This window comes from Gadus macrocephalus, chromosome 12, assembly GCF_031168955.1.
Source record: "Gadus macrocephalus chromosome 12, ASM3116895v1".
In the NCBI taxonomy this organism is placed as follows: domain Eukaryota; kingdom Metazoa; phylum Chordata; class Actinopteri; order Gadiformes; family Gadidae; genus Gadus; species Gadus macrocephalus.
Window position 1 is genome coordinate 13317179 of NC_082393.1, and position 17559 is coordinate 13334737.

The 17559-nt window shown below is 40.9% G+C and overlaps 1 protein-coding gene and 1 long non-coding RNA gene across 12 annotated transcripts in view; both read left to right on the plus strand.

Annotated features, from left to right (window-relative positions):
* Positions 1-17559, plus strand: part of rabgap1l (RAB GTPase activating protein 1-like) — a 192923-nt gene that overhangs the window by 60001 nt on the left and 115363 nt on the right. For all 11 annotated transcript variants that reach the window (XM_060066819.1, XM_060066821.1, XM_060066812.1 and 8 more), the window contains 4 exons: positions 8410-8476; positions 8797-8899; positions 9959-10125; positions 11934-12054. In XM_060066819.1, the coding sequence (XP_059922802.1) occupies positions 8410-8476; positions 8797-8899; positions 9959-10125; positions 11934-12054 (458 nt within the window). The remainder of the gene's footprint in view (positions 1-8409; positions 8477-8796; positions 8900-9958; positions 10126-11933; positions 12055-17559) is intronic.
* Positions 860-3238, plus strand: LOC132469088 (uncharacterized). The gene is made up of 2 exons (XR_009528348.1): positions 860-1300; positions 1475-3238. It is a non-coding gene; the product is annotated as an uncharacterized LOC132469088 (long non-coding RNA).

Here is a 17559-nt window from a genome sequence, read left to right on the forward strand (position 1 = left end):
GTTGTACCTTCACTGTATTTGGGTTAAAAAAAACTCCTTCAATACAGTATCCGTCTAGTCGTCCAACCGAAAATTCTGTCAGCTGCTGCTGCTGCAGACGTTGTGCAGACGGGCTCGGAGTCGGCACCGCGTGCATCAACAGTCATTCAAGGCAGCGGTAGTAATCACACAACCGGACGGTGTAGAAAGTCCCGTCAGTTAAAAATAGTAATGCCGTTTTTAAATCCATGTTAAAATCGGCAGGATATAGAGATAGTTAGCTTAAAAAAAGCAATGGTCACAAACAGTGTCAAATGTGATGTGTTCAGGTCGGCTCAGAAATACGATTGATGCGTTCAAATGCAGCAGTAAAAAAAAATAAGAATTGAGATTTTGGAGAAGACTTGTTTTCCCAGTAATATAAAATAGGTAGTAAAGATATAATTAATTATGACCTGTTTAATGTCCTATCTTGAACTATCATCATCTTATCAGCAATTAAAGCAATATTACAAGTTCTATTTCAAGGAGTCTTGAAAATGGTATCAATAGGTTTGACCGGTTAACCATGGACATCCCTTATATACATATAAAAGTATATCATACATTGTATGTATCTTTTTTGTGTTATCCCAGTTATGTTTTTTTAATCTTTTTATTATTTAATATTACTTTTAATAGTTCCGGGACGTTGGAGCAATAACCTGGTGTTTTTACATTTCAGTCTGCACTGTGAATTTGAAGTAATGTTCAGTTTTTGAATAAAGATGCGGCAATTCCAATTATTATTATTTTTTTTTATCCGATTCATCGATTAATCGAAAAAATAATCGACAGATTAATCGATTATTAAAATAATCGTTAGTTGCAGCCCTAAATATAATCGAATGACACCAAGCCAAACACTCGCAAATACACATATGGCCACTAGATTTCGCTGCAGATTGTGATGTGTGTTCTGATCGAAGGCAATTTACCTTTTTCCTAAGAAACCTTCTCTTAGTCATTGATTGTAAACACCATGTTTAGTTGCAAAATTTGGCCCAGACTCTGGATTATCTGTTTGTGGTGGTTTTATGCGATCAGAATCAACTTTGTGGACAAAAATCACAAAGGTAAAACTTCATTTTTGGTTGTTAAAAGAAAAGAGGATGTTTCTTCTTAAATTGTTATTTGTGAGTTTTAGTCACAGAATGATATGGTTTGGACTGTCGGAATAAGTGGAGGATCAGCTTTCATATAATATATAGTTTGTGAAGATCCAATTTCGTGAAAAAGATCGCTATTGCATGTGCACAGTTATGATTTTGCGGAACAAAAGGTTGTTCTGCAGTTTTTAAAAACGCTTGAATAAATAGCATTTATATTAACATCCACCCAAAATCCACTTGCCAACCAGAAATCAATCTCGACTCGCCCAAATCTTACTTTTAATTTCCCCGGGCAAGTGGGCAACCGTTAGTGTCAATTAACATTTTACAATTGGGGCATTTAGCTTTCATCCAAAGCAACTTACATCGTTTAATAGTGTCAACCGGTTCCCTTGTATTTATTGATGATGTGACAGCTGAAAAAAGCAGCAGGATGAATTCTGAAGTGTTTCAGGCAATATTATCTGCTCATATTCAGCCAAATGCTTCAGAACTCATTGGACGGCACTTCAGTGCAGATGGACAATGACCCGAAGCATACTGCGAAAGCAACCAAAGAGGGTTTTTTTTGAGCATGCATTTCACTTGCTGAAGACAAACCTGAAGGGAAAATTCCCCAACAGAACAAGCAGGAACTGAAGACAGTTACAGTAGAGGCCTGGTAGAGCATCACCAGGGATGAAACCCAGCGTCTGGTGATGTCTATGCCAGGGATAAAATTAACGACGTCCGTCGTCCCGGGGACGTAATTAATTGTCATCGGGAGGATTTTTATTCTCTCTCGGGTCGACCTCAGAACGAAGAGAATTTTGCGTGCACTGACTTCATTTTTTTCTGTTTAAGTTTTCAACACTTTCTGCAAACCAGAACGTGTCGCGATCGGTGGAAAATAATTATTTAATGGAAAGGGCTTCGTTCAATTGGCTGGCGCGCTCGCGTTTGTGTTGTTCAGTGAGGCAGAGGGGGTAAAATCGTTTGTCATGGCGCAGGCTTTCTTGGTTCACTGGAGAAGGTGGGGCTGCGCACAGAGTCTAGACCTCTAATTTTCAAAGTGGACCGACCCACCGGGAGACTTCCCGATCTCCAGCCTATGCTGCAGAGCGAATTTAAATCGCCGGCAGAACGGCCTGGGGGTCTAACACCGTCATTTATATAAATTTCATATGTATATATATATAGTATTTCACATTAATCGCAATTATTACACGGGTCTTCTCAATGCCACGAAACGCTCTGTTCACTTGCATGGGCCCTTCACAACTTCCGGTGGTGAATTATATCTGATAATTCACCGTTGCTAAGTATAATCATGAGTATAATTGACCACTGTCAAAACTGGAAAACAACAGATTTTTCGCCTGTAATGATGTCTTCGGTATCACTCCGCAAGTACCGGTAACTTGTCAACCCAAGCGTCTTCGGTTGCTAAGCGACGGCAACGTCTTTGGCGGACTATTTCTCTGCTGATCAACGCTACGAATTCTGGTATCAAATAAATTGTAAAAAGACACACCATGTGAAGTTATTTTTTCGTTTTGGCAAGTAGCCGTCTAATAAGCGGGATAATGTAGAGAACATCGCCGGTCATGATCGAAAATAAGCCCCTTCAGGGCAAAGCAAGTTTGCCCTGTTGGGGCTTATTTTCCCGATAATTACCGGCGTTCTATACATTATCCCTTACGATATCCCGCTGCTTCGGGTTTGCCTTTGTAGCCGCATTGAGAGGAGGAGCGGGCGAATCCGCTGTCAGTGCGTGTGCATGTATGATACGCAGGTTTATCCAATAAGTGGTAGAGTAACCACGCACCATTGGCATGTATGCGCGCTTGTCTCTGTGTGCGCGCTTGTCTCTGTGTGCGTGTGTGAACGAGAATGACGGGGAGAAAGATGGGCTACGCGGAGATGACTGAACGGAACGATATTTATGTTTCAAAATCAAAAAAAAAAGAAAAGTAAAAAGCAGAATCAATTTGTGGCGCTCTGTGTTGAATCTGTGGCGCTGCGCCACACATTGTTCTATGTATCTATTCTCTTTTGAGACAGCGCAACTCTCTACCCAAGCCCCCCCTGGAACCACGGAGCCGTCGCATTTACATCAGAATGAAACCCAATAGACCGCCAATGTGTGTAGGGTCCGGGAGGGTAAATTGGGGTTCTAGCTCAAGCAGGCAATTTACCTTGAGCAGTGTAAACGCGCGGACCGTGCCGCGAAAAAGGCGTGCATAAGATGGCATATTAGGCAGTCTCGCGCTGCTCTAGCGGCAAGTAGTGCGAGAGCCTGCTGCTCTGGGACCACAGACGCAAAACTGTGGTCGCGTAGACCACAGTTCTGCGACTGAGGGTGTTGCTTGTCATCTGGAAATAAATATATTATTTCATCAACTTAATGCATTGTGTTTTTATTATATTATCAGTAAGTAACAACTCAAAATGTAAAAAAGATTTATGGGAATAATTCGGGACGATTCGGGACGGTTCAAAATGTTTTTCGGGACATTTCCGGGACGGTGCTGAAAAAAAGTTAATTTTAACCCCTGGTCTATGCGTTCCAGACTTCAGGCTGTAATTGACTGCAAAGGATTTGCAACCAAGTATTACAAATTTATGATTTGTCCAATCACTTTTGGTCCCTTAAAAAGTGGGAGGCACAGATACAAACTTTTGTAATTCCTACAACGTTCACCTGATTTGTTGTAAAAGCAGGTGATGTAAATACCCTCAAATTGAAGCTGAAAGTCTGCAGTTAAAGCACATCTTGTTTGTTTCATTTAAAATCCATTGTGGTGGTGTATCGAGCCAAAAAGATTAGAATTGTGTCGATGCACCAATATTTATGGACCTGACTGTACGTGCTCCAATAGTGCGAGATAAAAATATAGCACATTAATTAGAAATATAGCTGCGAGCAGCAATGTGGGGTTCAAGCATAATGGGACTTGATAAACTAATTTTGCTGGACGGACGTAGTCGGCTAGGTGGCTACATGACGACCGTCTCGGTAATCGGTAATACCGACAGCCGGTGGGATGAGCATTATGCGAGTATGCGTCAATGTTTACCAAATGGGAAAATGACCCCACCTAGAGGTAAGGGCGCAATACATTCTGCCTGACAGAACAAATGTCACAAATACATAGGGGTATTCGGAACAATATCCCTAAAAGAGACACAATGTAAACAAGCATCCGTTCTGGAGTTGGTTTGTGAAGCATCTAATCCAGTGGGAATTGCAATTTATATTGTAAGTGGGCGGAATGGTAAATATAGTCATTGTTGCATTCTACATGCAGTACCGCTTTTCGCCACACAAGTGCAGTGTCTACCCTTTAATGACATTAGTGTTTTTCAGAGATGGAAGTAACTTGAGAAAAGATTTTAATTTTTTTTATGCGGATATGCTGCCTTTCCAGAGGCATTTATATCGAAATTAGAAGATAAAATGAACATACCGTGATATAATACCGTTACCGTCTATTCCTCAAATCATACCGTGATATACATTTTAGTCCATACCGTACAGACCTACTGTCACGGCCAAACGGTATTGAATTTGAGAAAGCTGTTTGAAATTTGTGGCCTGTGGAAATGTAAAACTGATTTTGACAACTTTCAACATGGCAGCCAAGGTCTGATGTTGCCATGAGAAATAATTTATAAGCTATATGAGGAGGTCTGACAGTATCATCAGACATTGAAAATAAGTTTTAAATGTACTCGTGTGAAGAGAGAGGAGTTAAAACACGTCTTCATTAATTATAGCGCCCCCTAGAGGTCAATGGTCACCAAATTCATTGAGTGTCCCCATGATGATGTTATTGGTCTATGTATCAAGTTTGGTTATGATATGTCAAAGGGTTGCTGAGAAATTGGCTTACTTCCTATTTGGCGGCTTCGGGGGTCGAATATGATTGGCTGTCGTGGATATTTCTGCAAGAAATAATATACATAGCTTTATTGGGAGGTCTGATAGTATCACCAGACATTGAAAATAAGTTTGAAATATACTCATGTGAAGAGAGAGGAGTTAAAACACATCTACATTAATAACAGCGCCCCCTAGCGGTCAAAGGTCACCAGATTCATTGGGTGTCCCCATGATGATGTCATGGGTCTATGGACCGAGGTTAATTATGATATGTCAAAGGGCTGCTGAGATATCGGCTTACTTCCTGTTTGGCGACTTGACGGTCAAATTTGATTGGCTGTAGCGGACAAACGGTTTTGAATTTGAAAAATCTATTCAATGTTTTTTATCAAGCATAGCCTGAAGATCATGTGTGCCAAGTTTCGAGATGATTGGAGAACATTTGTGATAGGAGATGCATTTTGAAAGTTTTTGACATAAACCAAGATGGCGGTTGAACTCGGCTTGGAGCAAGGAATCCAATGATACCTTGTTTGTGAATATTGGACAAATGGGTAGAAAGTTATGAACATGAATGCATGTCCAACTTTGACCTGATGGTGGTGCTAGAGCTGTTGAACTGGGCTAATGGGACTGTCCTGAACCAGTGTGCAAAATTTCACAACTTTTAACCAAGGCATTCTATGGGCTGCCATAGACTCCCATGGCAGGAAAATAATAAGAAAACGTATGAAAACAATAGGTTGTCTCGCAGCTTCGCTGCTTGACCCCTAATGATTTTAGCTTGTGTGTGATTCATCACGGGCACACACAAGCTAAAATCATTCAAATGAATGTGCTTTATTTTTATCTAGCTCTATTGGAGCACGTATAATCTCTTGCCTCCAACTACGAAATGATTAGTGTTACACTATCCTGCGGTCGGCTCCCAGACCGAGGAGCACAGGGGAGACGTTCCCTCCAGGGCCAATGCTCTCTCGGGTGCAACACTCTTCACTTCGACCGGCAGTGGGTCTGCTTATAGGTCGGAATATGGTCGGAATGAGGCGGCCACCGATTCTTGACAGGCTGGGTACTTTATTCTTACACACAACCGGACTCTTTCATTACTTCACTAAACTGACACGCAGGCTACCGCTCGCTGTCCTCGCTCGTCCACTCACTCGCTGACGTCACACACACACACAGCCAGTGATATGCGTACGAGATAGGCCTACTTTCTCGTGCCCACCAGATACTTTCTCGTGAGCACCAGATACTTTCTCGTGAGCACCAGATACTTCCCTTCACTAACCATTCACGGGTTCTGTAGAAACCCCAGTCGATAATGTAACAACATTTCTGAGCACATAAAATAATAACATTTTGCCTGTAGTGTTACAAAGTATAACATTTTGGTTCACCTATTACGTAATGAAGCAAGCATAATAATTTCCTCCTTACGTTAAGAAGCAAGCATAATAATTGTCTACTTGTAAGCCGTTTTCACACATTTTTGCCGCATTTGTATATCAGGATATTCTACCCTGAGGGTGATTCACACTTAATGCTTTATATGCGGACATCAATGTCGTTAAGACGTCAGTAGAATCAAAGGGGGGTTTAGGGGGGTGTGCTTGCCCGAGAAGGGGCGGAATACGGCCTAGGACAGTGGTTTTCAAACTGTGGGGCGCGCCCCCCCTGGGGGGCGCCAGAGTTCTTCAGGGGGGGCGCGACGTGAGAAAAAAATAAACCCGAAAAAAAACCTGAAAGTCGACGATTCAAATCATCAGTCGTACTTCAACTGTAGAAGTAACATAACTAAATACATTTTCAACCGTTTATCTTCGTGCAAACCATTTAACAAATCTACACACTTGTATCTTCAATAATATCTAAACAGAATTTCGATATCATTTAAAATTTATTCAGAATCACAGTTTTAGTTTCATAACGCTTCGTTTTCAGCTGTTTTCATTCAAGACGTCAGCCTATTCTGATACACCTACTTCTAGACATCGTAACTCATTCCTTTTTCAACCGTTTACCATCGTTCAAACCATTAAACAAATCTCGACACTTGTATCTTCAATACTATCGAAACGGAATTTTGATAGCATTTATACTTTTTTCAGAACCACAGTTTTAGTTTAAAACCGGCATCGTTTTCAGTTGCTTATAATAATTTAGGTCACCATAGCAACGCCGGTAAACAAACTCCGCCGAATAGTCGAATCTCTGGACTGAAAAGGCAGATCTGATTCGACTGGCAGTTTACACGGATTAAGATGTTCAAATGTATTTAAAAAAGGTTAAGCTAAAACATGCTTAGATAAAGTTGTTAAATTGTGTTAAGAAATGTGTTTAAAAACGCACAATGTTGTAATGTTTCAGAAATATGTTTAAAATGTTTAAAAAATATGTTTCAAATGTTTTAAAATGATGATCAGAGATGTTTAAAATGTGTAAAATAATTAAAATAGCTTTCAAAACACAGGTTTTGGGGGGGGGGGGGCTCAGCTGAATTATTTTCTCTGAGGGGGGGCTAACTCTCTCACACTTGAGACCCCTGGCCTAGGGTGTAAGTTTGCAAGAGGCGGGATAAGTGTTGCCGCTTTCTCTGTAGTTTGTTTTGATTTTGACCATAGACATTTTTTGTGTGTGTGGTTCCGTGCGCGCGCACTGTGGGTGTGCCCGTGTGTAATGACCAGCGACATTCTATACATTATCCTGCTTATTACACGGCTACTTAATAATAATAATAATAATAATACATTTAATTTAGAGGCGCCTTTCAAGACACCCAAGGTCACCTTACAGAGCATATAGTCATACTTGCCAAAACGAAAAAAAAACTTCACATGGTTTGTCTTTTTACAATTTATTTGTTACCAGTATTCATAGTGCTGAGAAATAGTCCGCCAAAAAAGTTGACGTCATCTAGCAACTGAATACGCTGGGGTTGATAAGTTACCGGACTACTTGCGGAGTGATACGAAGGACGGCAAAAAATCCACTTTCCTTGACAGCGGTGAATTATCAAATATAATTCACCGCCGGAAGTTGTGAAGGGCCCAGGCAAGTGAACGGAGCGTTCCACGGCATTGAGAAGAGGCGTGTATATCTGCGACTATTGTGAGATCACTGTGTCCAATGTACAATTATGAACTGGTGACATCACTGTACATATCAGACTGTTGAAGTCACTTTATATATTGAAAATGTACTTTTGTGATGTCCCTGTTTGGATCAGACTGTTGTGATATCACTGATAACAGATAACAGATGTAACTGTATGTGACACTTGTGACTGTTGTGACATCAGTATGTCTCTAAAAAACAAGTTGCGTTGGAAAAAAGTGTCAGCTTAATAGTATGGATGGTTCATGGTTTATACATTAGTGTTATAAGGCTTATTCCTGTGTCTATCTGCAGATGCTTCGGGATGCTGCTGTCTCCAGGACAGAAGGTCCGGAACAGTGACATGCATCTGCTGGACATGGTGAGCACTGAGCAGAACCCTCGACACACACAGATTTTTATAATGACATATAATATACAAGGTGACCTTTAGTGTCCTGAAAGATGCCAAATATGTCTTTTTTTATTATTACTATAAGTCATGATGAATCTTCAACACTGGCAGAAATAGCTTTCTTGCTTCAGTGTTAAAGGTGTTATACACCTTGCCTATTATTTCAATATGCATACAAAACGTTGGAACTGGGATATGTGTTTTCCTGTGGACCCTTCAGGACATGTTGTGCATCACAATCACAAGAAGGTAGTCGGAAGTCATGATATGTTTGTGTTTGACCTCAGGAGTCAATGGGGAAGAGCTTGGATGGGAAGGCCTACCTCATCACGGGAACCTGGAACCCCAACATGGCCGCCTTCCAGCTGCTCAACGAAGATACAGCTAAAGGTGAGCTTTTCCTAGGTGTTCTCATAAAACACTACATTAGGGCTGTAATGTAATATTTTAAAGTCTAATATGAATTTGAAATGTAAAAACGAGAACGAGAGAAAAGCCCTCCTACTTTCCCGCATTCCCGTTTCATGTAATGGAAAAGATAATTATGGTCTCTTGAAGCATAAGCAAGGTATGATTCGTAATTTATGTTATTCTATAACCAAGTGTTATACAGGTTAGGTATTATTAATATGGATTAACATATATATTTTTATAGTATTTTTCCTTCTTTGTATATATTTTGTGCAACAGGATCATTCTGCAAAAAACTCATTCATTTGATTTCGCTCTGAGAGTCGGCACATTCTCAGTTCTTGTTATTAAGTTTTACAGCAGGCTACAAGACATTGTTATTTTTAAAGATGTAAGTCAACTAAAGGAATACACACAATTAAGGCTTCAGGAGGTTGACATGGTGGTGCGAACTGTCTTCCGTGGCGATACAAATGCTATTTCACATTACACTTTTCAAATGTATAGAGGAATCGAGCTTCCTCTAGGTGCAATGATACTTTATACAAATGTGTGTTGGATTAACTAGTAATGATGTAAAGAAGGTATTATACGAGTATTCTAAGGATACATTTGTTCCTTGGCAAATTTGTATATTTATTTTTTAATGAGTTGTGATCGGTAGATGAGAGGGAGTGATGAATGCACAACACTCTTGTTTTTTTTTCATATTTTGGTGTCTTTCAATAGAGAGCCTTTTGATTACAATCTAGTGCTTGGATATATTAACATGACAATCATTCCTAGAGATTTAGCCAGTGTGGACAGACAAACTTATTCACGCACGCACACACGCACGTGCCAAGTCATTCTTAAACCTTCACTTTTGTGTAATATTTTGTATCTGTGATGTGCTTATGCTGTGTGTGTGTGTGTGCATTGTGTCTTCTCTATGGGTGCATGTTACGTGCGTGTGTGTGTGTATAAATAAAAAATAAAAAAACATTATATATATATATATATATAATGTGGGGGGGTGGGTGTGCGCGCGTGTCCCAGACAAGCAGATGTACATGACGGTGGCGGTGGACCTGGTAGTGACGGAGGTCCAGGAGCCAGTCCGCTTCCTGCTGGAGGTCCTGGTCCGGGTCTACCCCGCCAACGAACGCTTCTGGTACTTCAGCCGCAAGAGCTACAGCGAGACCTTCTACCTCAAACTGCAGCAGGTTGGAGCTCTCTTAATTCATCCATTCATGTATTCTTACAGTTTCCTGCGGTATCTCGACATTTCCCCCCCCCCCATGTTTTAGAAACATAATGCAGATGCTGCTCTGTTTGGTTTTAGTTGTTTCTGTATAGGAGGTACAGTACCTTCAGAAAGGTTTCTGAATCATAGAACACACCTATTATCTATTTACATTCAGAGTTCGGCCAATGTTTCAGCTAGCCAGAAGTTGGTCCATGCGTGAATGTGGATATTTTAACACTTTTCTTCCTGTATTATATAGTTGAGCTCCTCCTCTTCTACCCCCCCCCACCCCTCCTTCTCCTCTAACCCCCACCCCTCCTCCTCCTCCTCCTCCTCCTCTATAATGCATTGTGGAGTTAGTGTGGTGGTTAGGGATGGGCAAAACGTTTATATTCCAGGATTCAGTTCTTTCAGTTCCGTTCACTATCACAACTTGTTTGTTTGATTCGTTTGTTTGATTCGTTCGGTAAGTCAGATGGTCTGTTACGTCATTTGCCAGGGAATCAGAAATTATGGAATAAATGTTAATCAACATGCATGTAGCCTACTACTTTCTAATGTTCTGGCGAAATTACCCAGGTTAAGTGTAAATATTAAGCAGATATATAAAGCAGATACGTGCATTTTTTTCAGGAATATCCTTAATACATAATCTGGTGCATTGAGAATTAAATGGCGTCTTCCAAGTAGCGCTAATAAGCAGTGAAGCGCGTAAGCAAGCAGCAGCAGCACCTTTGTGCAAATTCCCCACTAGGCCAATCGTAATGGTAGGTAAAAAAGAATACTTCATTAAAGCACGCAATTGTGATGTAGAACATAATAAAAAGAAAACATGAAGTGCTTGCATGATATTGAAGCCTACAGCGATCGTTAGTTTACTTGTGTCCAGTAAAATGATAAGGTGCCTTATCATTTGTGCACCCAAGGGCCATGGCAACGCGATTGCTACCTGCTGTAGTACTCTCATTGGCTGAATCGATGAGAACGTTTTAGACTCAATCAATATAAGGTTGCGCGGAGACGAAGCTCTGTTCATTTGTATATTTTATTTACTTGACCATATTTTTGTTATATGTTTAAAAAGAAAAGAAAAAATAATCATTTCTCTTGTTTTGGGAATCGGTTCTCGTCGTTCACCTTCGGGATTTGTTCGTTCTGACCGAATCGTTCGCGGCCGACCCATCACTAGTGGTGATGGTTATCCCTTCTCCTCCTTTTCAGTGTAACCAGCTTATTTATCAAACTATAATAATATCTTAAAGACTATATGCTTAAATCTTAACAAACTAAAACACTTTAATAGAGTAACGTCTATAGACTTTTAACTGACTAAAAGAGATAAATATTTTCTTTAGACTTAACAGACTATAAGACTGTAATATTAACAAAAGTCTATAGGCTTAAACAAACTAAGACTTTAATGGTATCATAAAGTCTTTAGGCTGAAAGATACAATACTAAGAGTATCATAACATCTATAGACTTTGACATACTATAAGACTAATAGTAACTGTAATAGTATCATAACGTCTATAGACTTTACAGACTATAAGACTGTAATAGTAACAAAACTGATATAGGCTTAAACAAACTAAGACTGTAATAGTATCATAAAGTCATTAGGCTTAAGCATACTATTAGACTGTTCTATCCAGATCTCCAGTAAAATCTATTAAGTCCACTGCCTGCCAGTGAAGTGTCCTGAGCCTTTGGATCAATGCTGTTTATTGAAACACAATCCAGGAAGTGTGTTTGTGTGTGTGTGTGTGTGTGTGTGTGTGTCAGAGACTGGAGGCTGGCTCTCTGGGCGATGCTGTGTTCGAGGTGGTCAGTTTGCAGCGAGAGGCGGACCGCACCAACAGAGCTCAGGGGTCCTCACTCGCTGAGGAAGAGGAGCACGAGGAAGGTAGACGGCCCTCTCTCTCGCCCTCTCTCTCACTCACACTCTCATTCTCTCGACCTCACTCTCCCTCTCTCACCCTCATTTCATCTATACCCTCTCTCCCCCTCACTCTCCATCACCTTCACCCTCATTCACTCTAACCCTTTCTACCCCTACATTTCTGGTCAATGTTCCATCACTATTTCAGCAGCATTATCTACCTCACGTACACGCTTAAATAGCCATACATATGCAAGCATGCTGAATCTATTCAGTGTATACAGAGTATGCAGTAGTATTCTAAGCCTGCAGCCATAAAGGAGTTTCATGTTTATCAGAATAATACTATTACCATAATTGTTATCAGTTATATCACAATTACTATACAGCAAAGAAATATGAAGTCTTTATATATACTAGCTATTAGTGGTTTGTAGAAGTATGAGTAGGCTAACCCTGCAGACATGAACGGATGTATAAGTGGTAGTATTATTAAACTGCAAATGCAGTTCTAAACTTCAGTAAAACCAAATTCTAGCTATGAGTTAAAAACGTAGCCTTCATATTATGCTGGGGCTTCCATGGATGTGCACCAACATAACTAAAATCAGGTCCTTGGTATCTCGTACAGACCTTGAAAAGGTTATCCATGCTTTTATTTACTCACGTTTAGATTATTGTAACTCACTATACTCTGGGTCAGAAAGCCACGTCGCGCCTCCAGCTGGTATAAAATGCTGCCGCTAGGTTTTTAACTAATTCTAGGAGACGAGACCATATTACTCCCATCCTTGCTTCTCTTCACTGGTTGCCTGTAGTTTTTAGAGTTGATTTTAAGATTTTACTGATAACTTTGAAAGCTCTGCATGGTCTGGCTCAGAGTTATATTTCAGACCTGTTGGTCCCCTATGAGCCTGAGCGAAGCCTGAGATCCTCGGGCAGGGGTCTCCTGGTTCTTCCCAAATCATGGCTTGTAACTAAAGGTGACCGGGCTTTTGCTGTACGGGCCCCTCAGTTGTGGGGCTCCCTGCCTGAGTATCTCTGACAAGTGGAATCAGTATCATCTTAAGTCTCTTCTCAAAACCTTTTTTTTTTGCAAAAGCTTTCTTATAGTCGTTTTATTATTTTAACACATTGCTCCCTTCCTTTTGCTCTACTTCATGGTGTTTTTGTTAGTACTTCTTGTACTCTCGGTTTTTGTGTGTCACTTCTTTTAATTATGTTTTATTCTGTTCTTTAAAGCACTTTGTAATCCTGTTTTGAAAAGTGCTATACAAATAAAGGTTATTAGGGGTCCAAGCCAACAGGTTGGATCCCTATTGTTTTTGTAAGGATTATTATTAGGGGTCCAAGCCAACAGGTTGGATCCCTATTGTTTTTGTCGTGTTTGTTATTAGGGGTCCAAGCCAACAGGTTGGATCCCTATTGTTTTTGTAAGGATTTTTTTTATTAGGGGTCCAAGCCAACAGGTTGGATCCCTATTGTTTTTGTAAGGATTATTAGGGGTCCAAGCCAACAGGTTGGATCCCTATTGTTTTTGTAGTGTTTATTTTTAGGGGTCCAAGCCAACAGGTTGGAACCCTATTGTTTTTGTAAGGATTATTATTATTGGGTGTCAAGCAACTACGTTGCGAGACAACCTATTGTTTTTGGATGAGTTCTTATTATTATTTACCTGCAATGGGAGTCAATGGCAGCCCATAGAACCGCTTGGCGAAAAGTTGTGCAATTTGGCACACTGGTTCAAGACAGCCCCATTAGCCCATTAAGCCAATCTCAGGTCGCTAGCCCAACAGCTCTAGCGCCACCAACAGGTCAAAGTTGGACATGCATTCATGTTCATAACTTTCGACCCATTCGACCAATATTCACAAACCAGGTATCATTGGATTCCTTGAACCAAGCCCAGTTCAACGCACCCTATGACGTCATTGCGCCATGACGTATATTTCCGCCATCTTGGTTTATGTCAAAAACCTTCAAAATGCTACTCCTATCACAAATCTTGTCCAATCATCTCGAAACTTGGCACACATGATCTTCTGGCCATCCTTGATGAAAAACATCAAATAGATTTGTCAAATTCATAACCGTTTTGGTGACCTTTGACCTGTAGAAGGTGCTGTTATTAATGTCGATGTGTTTTGACTCCTCTCACTTCACATGAGTATATTTAAAACTTATTTTCAATGTCTGGTGATACTACCAGACCTCCCCATACAGCTACTATATTATTTTTTGCAGAAATATCTGCGAAAGCCAATGATATTCGACCGCGAAGCCGCCTAACCGGAAACACGCCTATATCTCAGCAGCCCTTTGACATATCATAACCAAACTTGATACGTAGACCCATAACATCATCATGGGGACACTCAATGAATTTGGTGAGCATTGACCTGTAGGGGGCGCTATAATTAATGAAGACGTGTTCTAACTCCTCTCGCTTCACATGAGTACATTTCAAACTTATTTTCAATGTTTCATGATACTGTCAGACCTCCCCATATAGCTTACAAATTATTTCTCATGGCAACATCAGAACTTGGCCACCATGTTGAAAGTTGTCTAAATCAGTTGTAAATTTCCACAGGCCACAAATTATGTCCAATCTTCATGGAACTTGGCATATATGATCTTCAGACCAAGCTGAACAAATGTATCAAACAGCTTTCTCAATTTCAAAACCGTTTGGCCGTGACAGCCAATCAAACTTGAGGGCGCTCATTAATGGGTAGACACTGCACTCGTGTGGCGACAAGCGGTACTTAATGTATAATGCAACAATGACTATATTTACCATTCCGCCCACCTACAATATAAACTGCAATTCCCACTGGATTAGATGCTTCACGAACCACCTCCAGAACGGATGCTTGTTTACATTGTGTCTCTTTTAGGGATATTGTTCCGAATACCCCTATGTATTTGTGACATTTGTTCTGCCAGGCAGACTGTATTGCGCCCTTACCTCTAGGTGGGGTCCTTTTCCCATTTACTCATCCCACCGGGTGTCGGTATTGCCGATTACCGAGACGGTCGTCATGTAGCCACCTGGCCGATTACGTCCGCCCGGCGGAATTAGCTTACCGAGTCCCATTATGCTTGACACCCACATTGCTGCTCGCAGCTATATTTTCCTATTATTAGGGGTCCAAGCCAACAGGTTGGATCCCTATTGTTTTTGTAAGGATTATTAGGGGTCCAAGCCAACAGGTTGGATCCCTATTGTTTTTGTAAGGATTTTTTTAGGGGTCCAAGCCAACAGGTTGGATCCCTATTGTTTTTGTAAGGATTTTTTTTATTATTAGGGGTCCAAGCCAACAGGTTGGATCCCTATTGTTTTTGTAAGGATTTTTATTAGGGGTCCAAGCCAACAGGTTGGATCCCTATTGTTTTTGTAAGGATTTTTATTAGGGGTCCAAGCCAACAGATTGGATCCCTATTGTTTTTGTAGTGTTAATTAGGGGTCCACGCCAACAGGTTGGATCCCTATTGTTTTTGTAAGGATTTTTATTAGGGGTCCAAGCCAACAGGTTGGATCCCTATTGTTTTTGTAAGGATTTTTATTAGGGGTCCAAGCCAACAGATTGGATCCCTATTGTTTTTGTAAGGATTATTATTAGGGGTCCAAGCCAACAGGTTGGAACCCTATTGTTTTTGTAAGGATTCTTCTTATTATTCCCCCGTAGAAGTGGGACCACAGCCCAAACCGTAAATGGTGCACACAAGCCAATTACATGACTAGATCCAGGTACGTGAGGTGACGGCAGACGACAAAATCCAGACATGCCGGCCACTAGGTGGCGCTATAACAAGAAAATCACGTTTGTGGCTATAACTCCCTCACCGAACCTCCCACAGTCCACACACAGATGCACTGGAGTCTGCTGCATCTTTTGGCCTAGGCCACGCCCATTTGCGTCTATGAATATTTTTCGCTAAATCGCGAAAACCGCAAAACTGTTTTTTCGCTACTCCTCCCACATTTCTTGACCAATCAACACAAAACTTTGCACACGGTATCTTCAGACGCACACGCAAAGACAGTTTGCGTGTGCAAACAGAGAAAAGACAGTTTTTTGATCCGACCTTCGACGACGAAACGGTAGAGTTTTGAATATTTGTTTATTAGCTAAATTAGACGTGGAAAATCAAAAATCCCAAAAAATCAAAAATTAGACATCGGATCGAGTCCAAATTTTACACACATGTTGGGGCTATCCTTACTGTCGTTCGATAAAAAATTCGGAAAATGTCGCCATTAGGGGGCGCAAGAAACGAGGAAATTGTATATCTTCTAATTGGCCAAAGGAATGTTCTTCAAACTATAAGGGAACCATCAAGGGGAAAACCCGAGTCTATATAAAAAATATGGCCAAGAATTATTAATGTGGGCGGGAGTAATTTGGAAAAGGAAAATTGTCTTTGGAAATTTCGCCACAAGGCGGCGCCAAAAAACTAAGACATTGTATGTCTCTTAATTTGCCAATGGAATGTTCTGAAAACGCGTTTTGGGCTATAACTCCCACACCGAACCTCCCACAGTCAAAACCTTTATATCCACAGATTCACTGGAGTCAGCTGCAACTTTTGGCACACGCCGTGCCCATTTGTTTTGAACACATGCTTCGCGTTGTGCCGGCGAAATGCACATTTCTTGTCGCGTTGTGCCGGCGAAATGCACACTTCTTGGACCCCTGCATAACTGCTTGCAGTTCTAGTTTTTATTATTAGGGGTCCAAGCCAACAGGTTGGATCCCTATTGTTTTTGTAAGGATTATTATTATTCCTATTATTAGGGGTCCAAGCCAACAGGTTGGAACCCTATTGTTTTTGTAGTGTTTATTATACTTACCTCCTTGAAAGTGGTACCACAGCCCATACCGTAAATGGTGCACACACGCCAATTGCATGACTAGATCCAGATCCGTGTAGACTACGCAGACGACAAAATCCAGACATGCCGGCCACTAGGTGGCGCTATAACTAGAAAATCGCGTTTGGGGCTATAACTCCCACACCGAACCTCCCAGAGTCCAAAAACTTGTACACACAGATGCACTGGAGTCTGCTGCATCTTTTGGCCTAGGCCACGCCCATTTGCGTCTATGAATATTTTTCGCTAAATCGCGAAAACCGCAAAACTGTTTTTTCCCTACTCCTCCCACATTTCTTGACCAATTGACACAGAACTTTGCCCACGGCATCGTCAGACGCACACAAAAAATAAAATTCGAACACTTTTTTGATCCGACCTTCGACGACGAAACGGTAGCGTTTGGAATATTAGTATATTAGCTAAATTAGACGTGGAAAATCCAAAATCCAAAAAAATCTAAAAGTACACATCGGATCGAGTCCAAATTTTACACACATGTCGGTGCTAACCTTAATGTCGTTCCATAAAAAAATCGGAAAATTTCGCCATTAGGGGGCGCAATAAACGAGGAAATTGTATATCTTCTACAAAATTTCGCCGCGAAAACGCTACACTGACTTCTCGCTACTCCTACCACAGTCAAATCC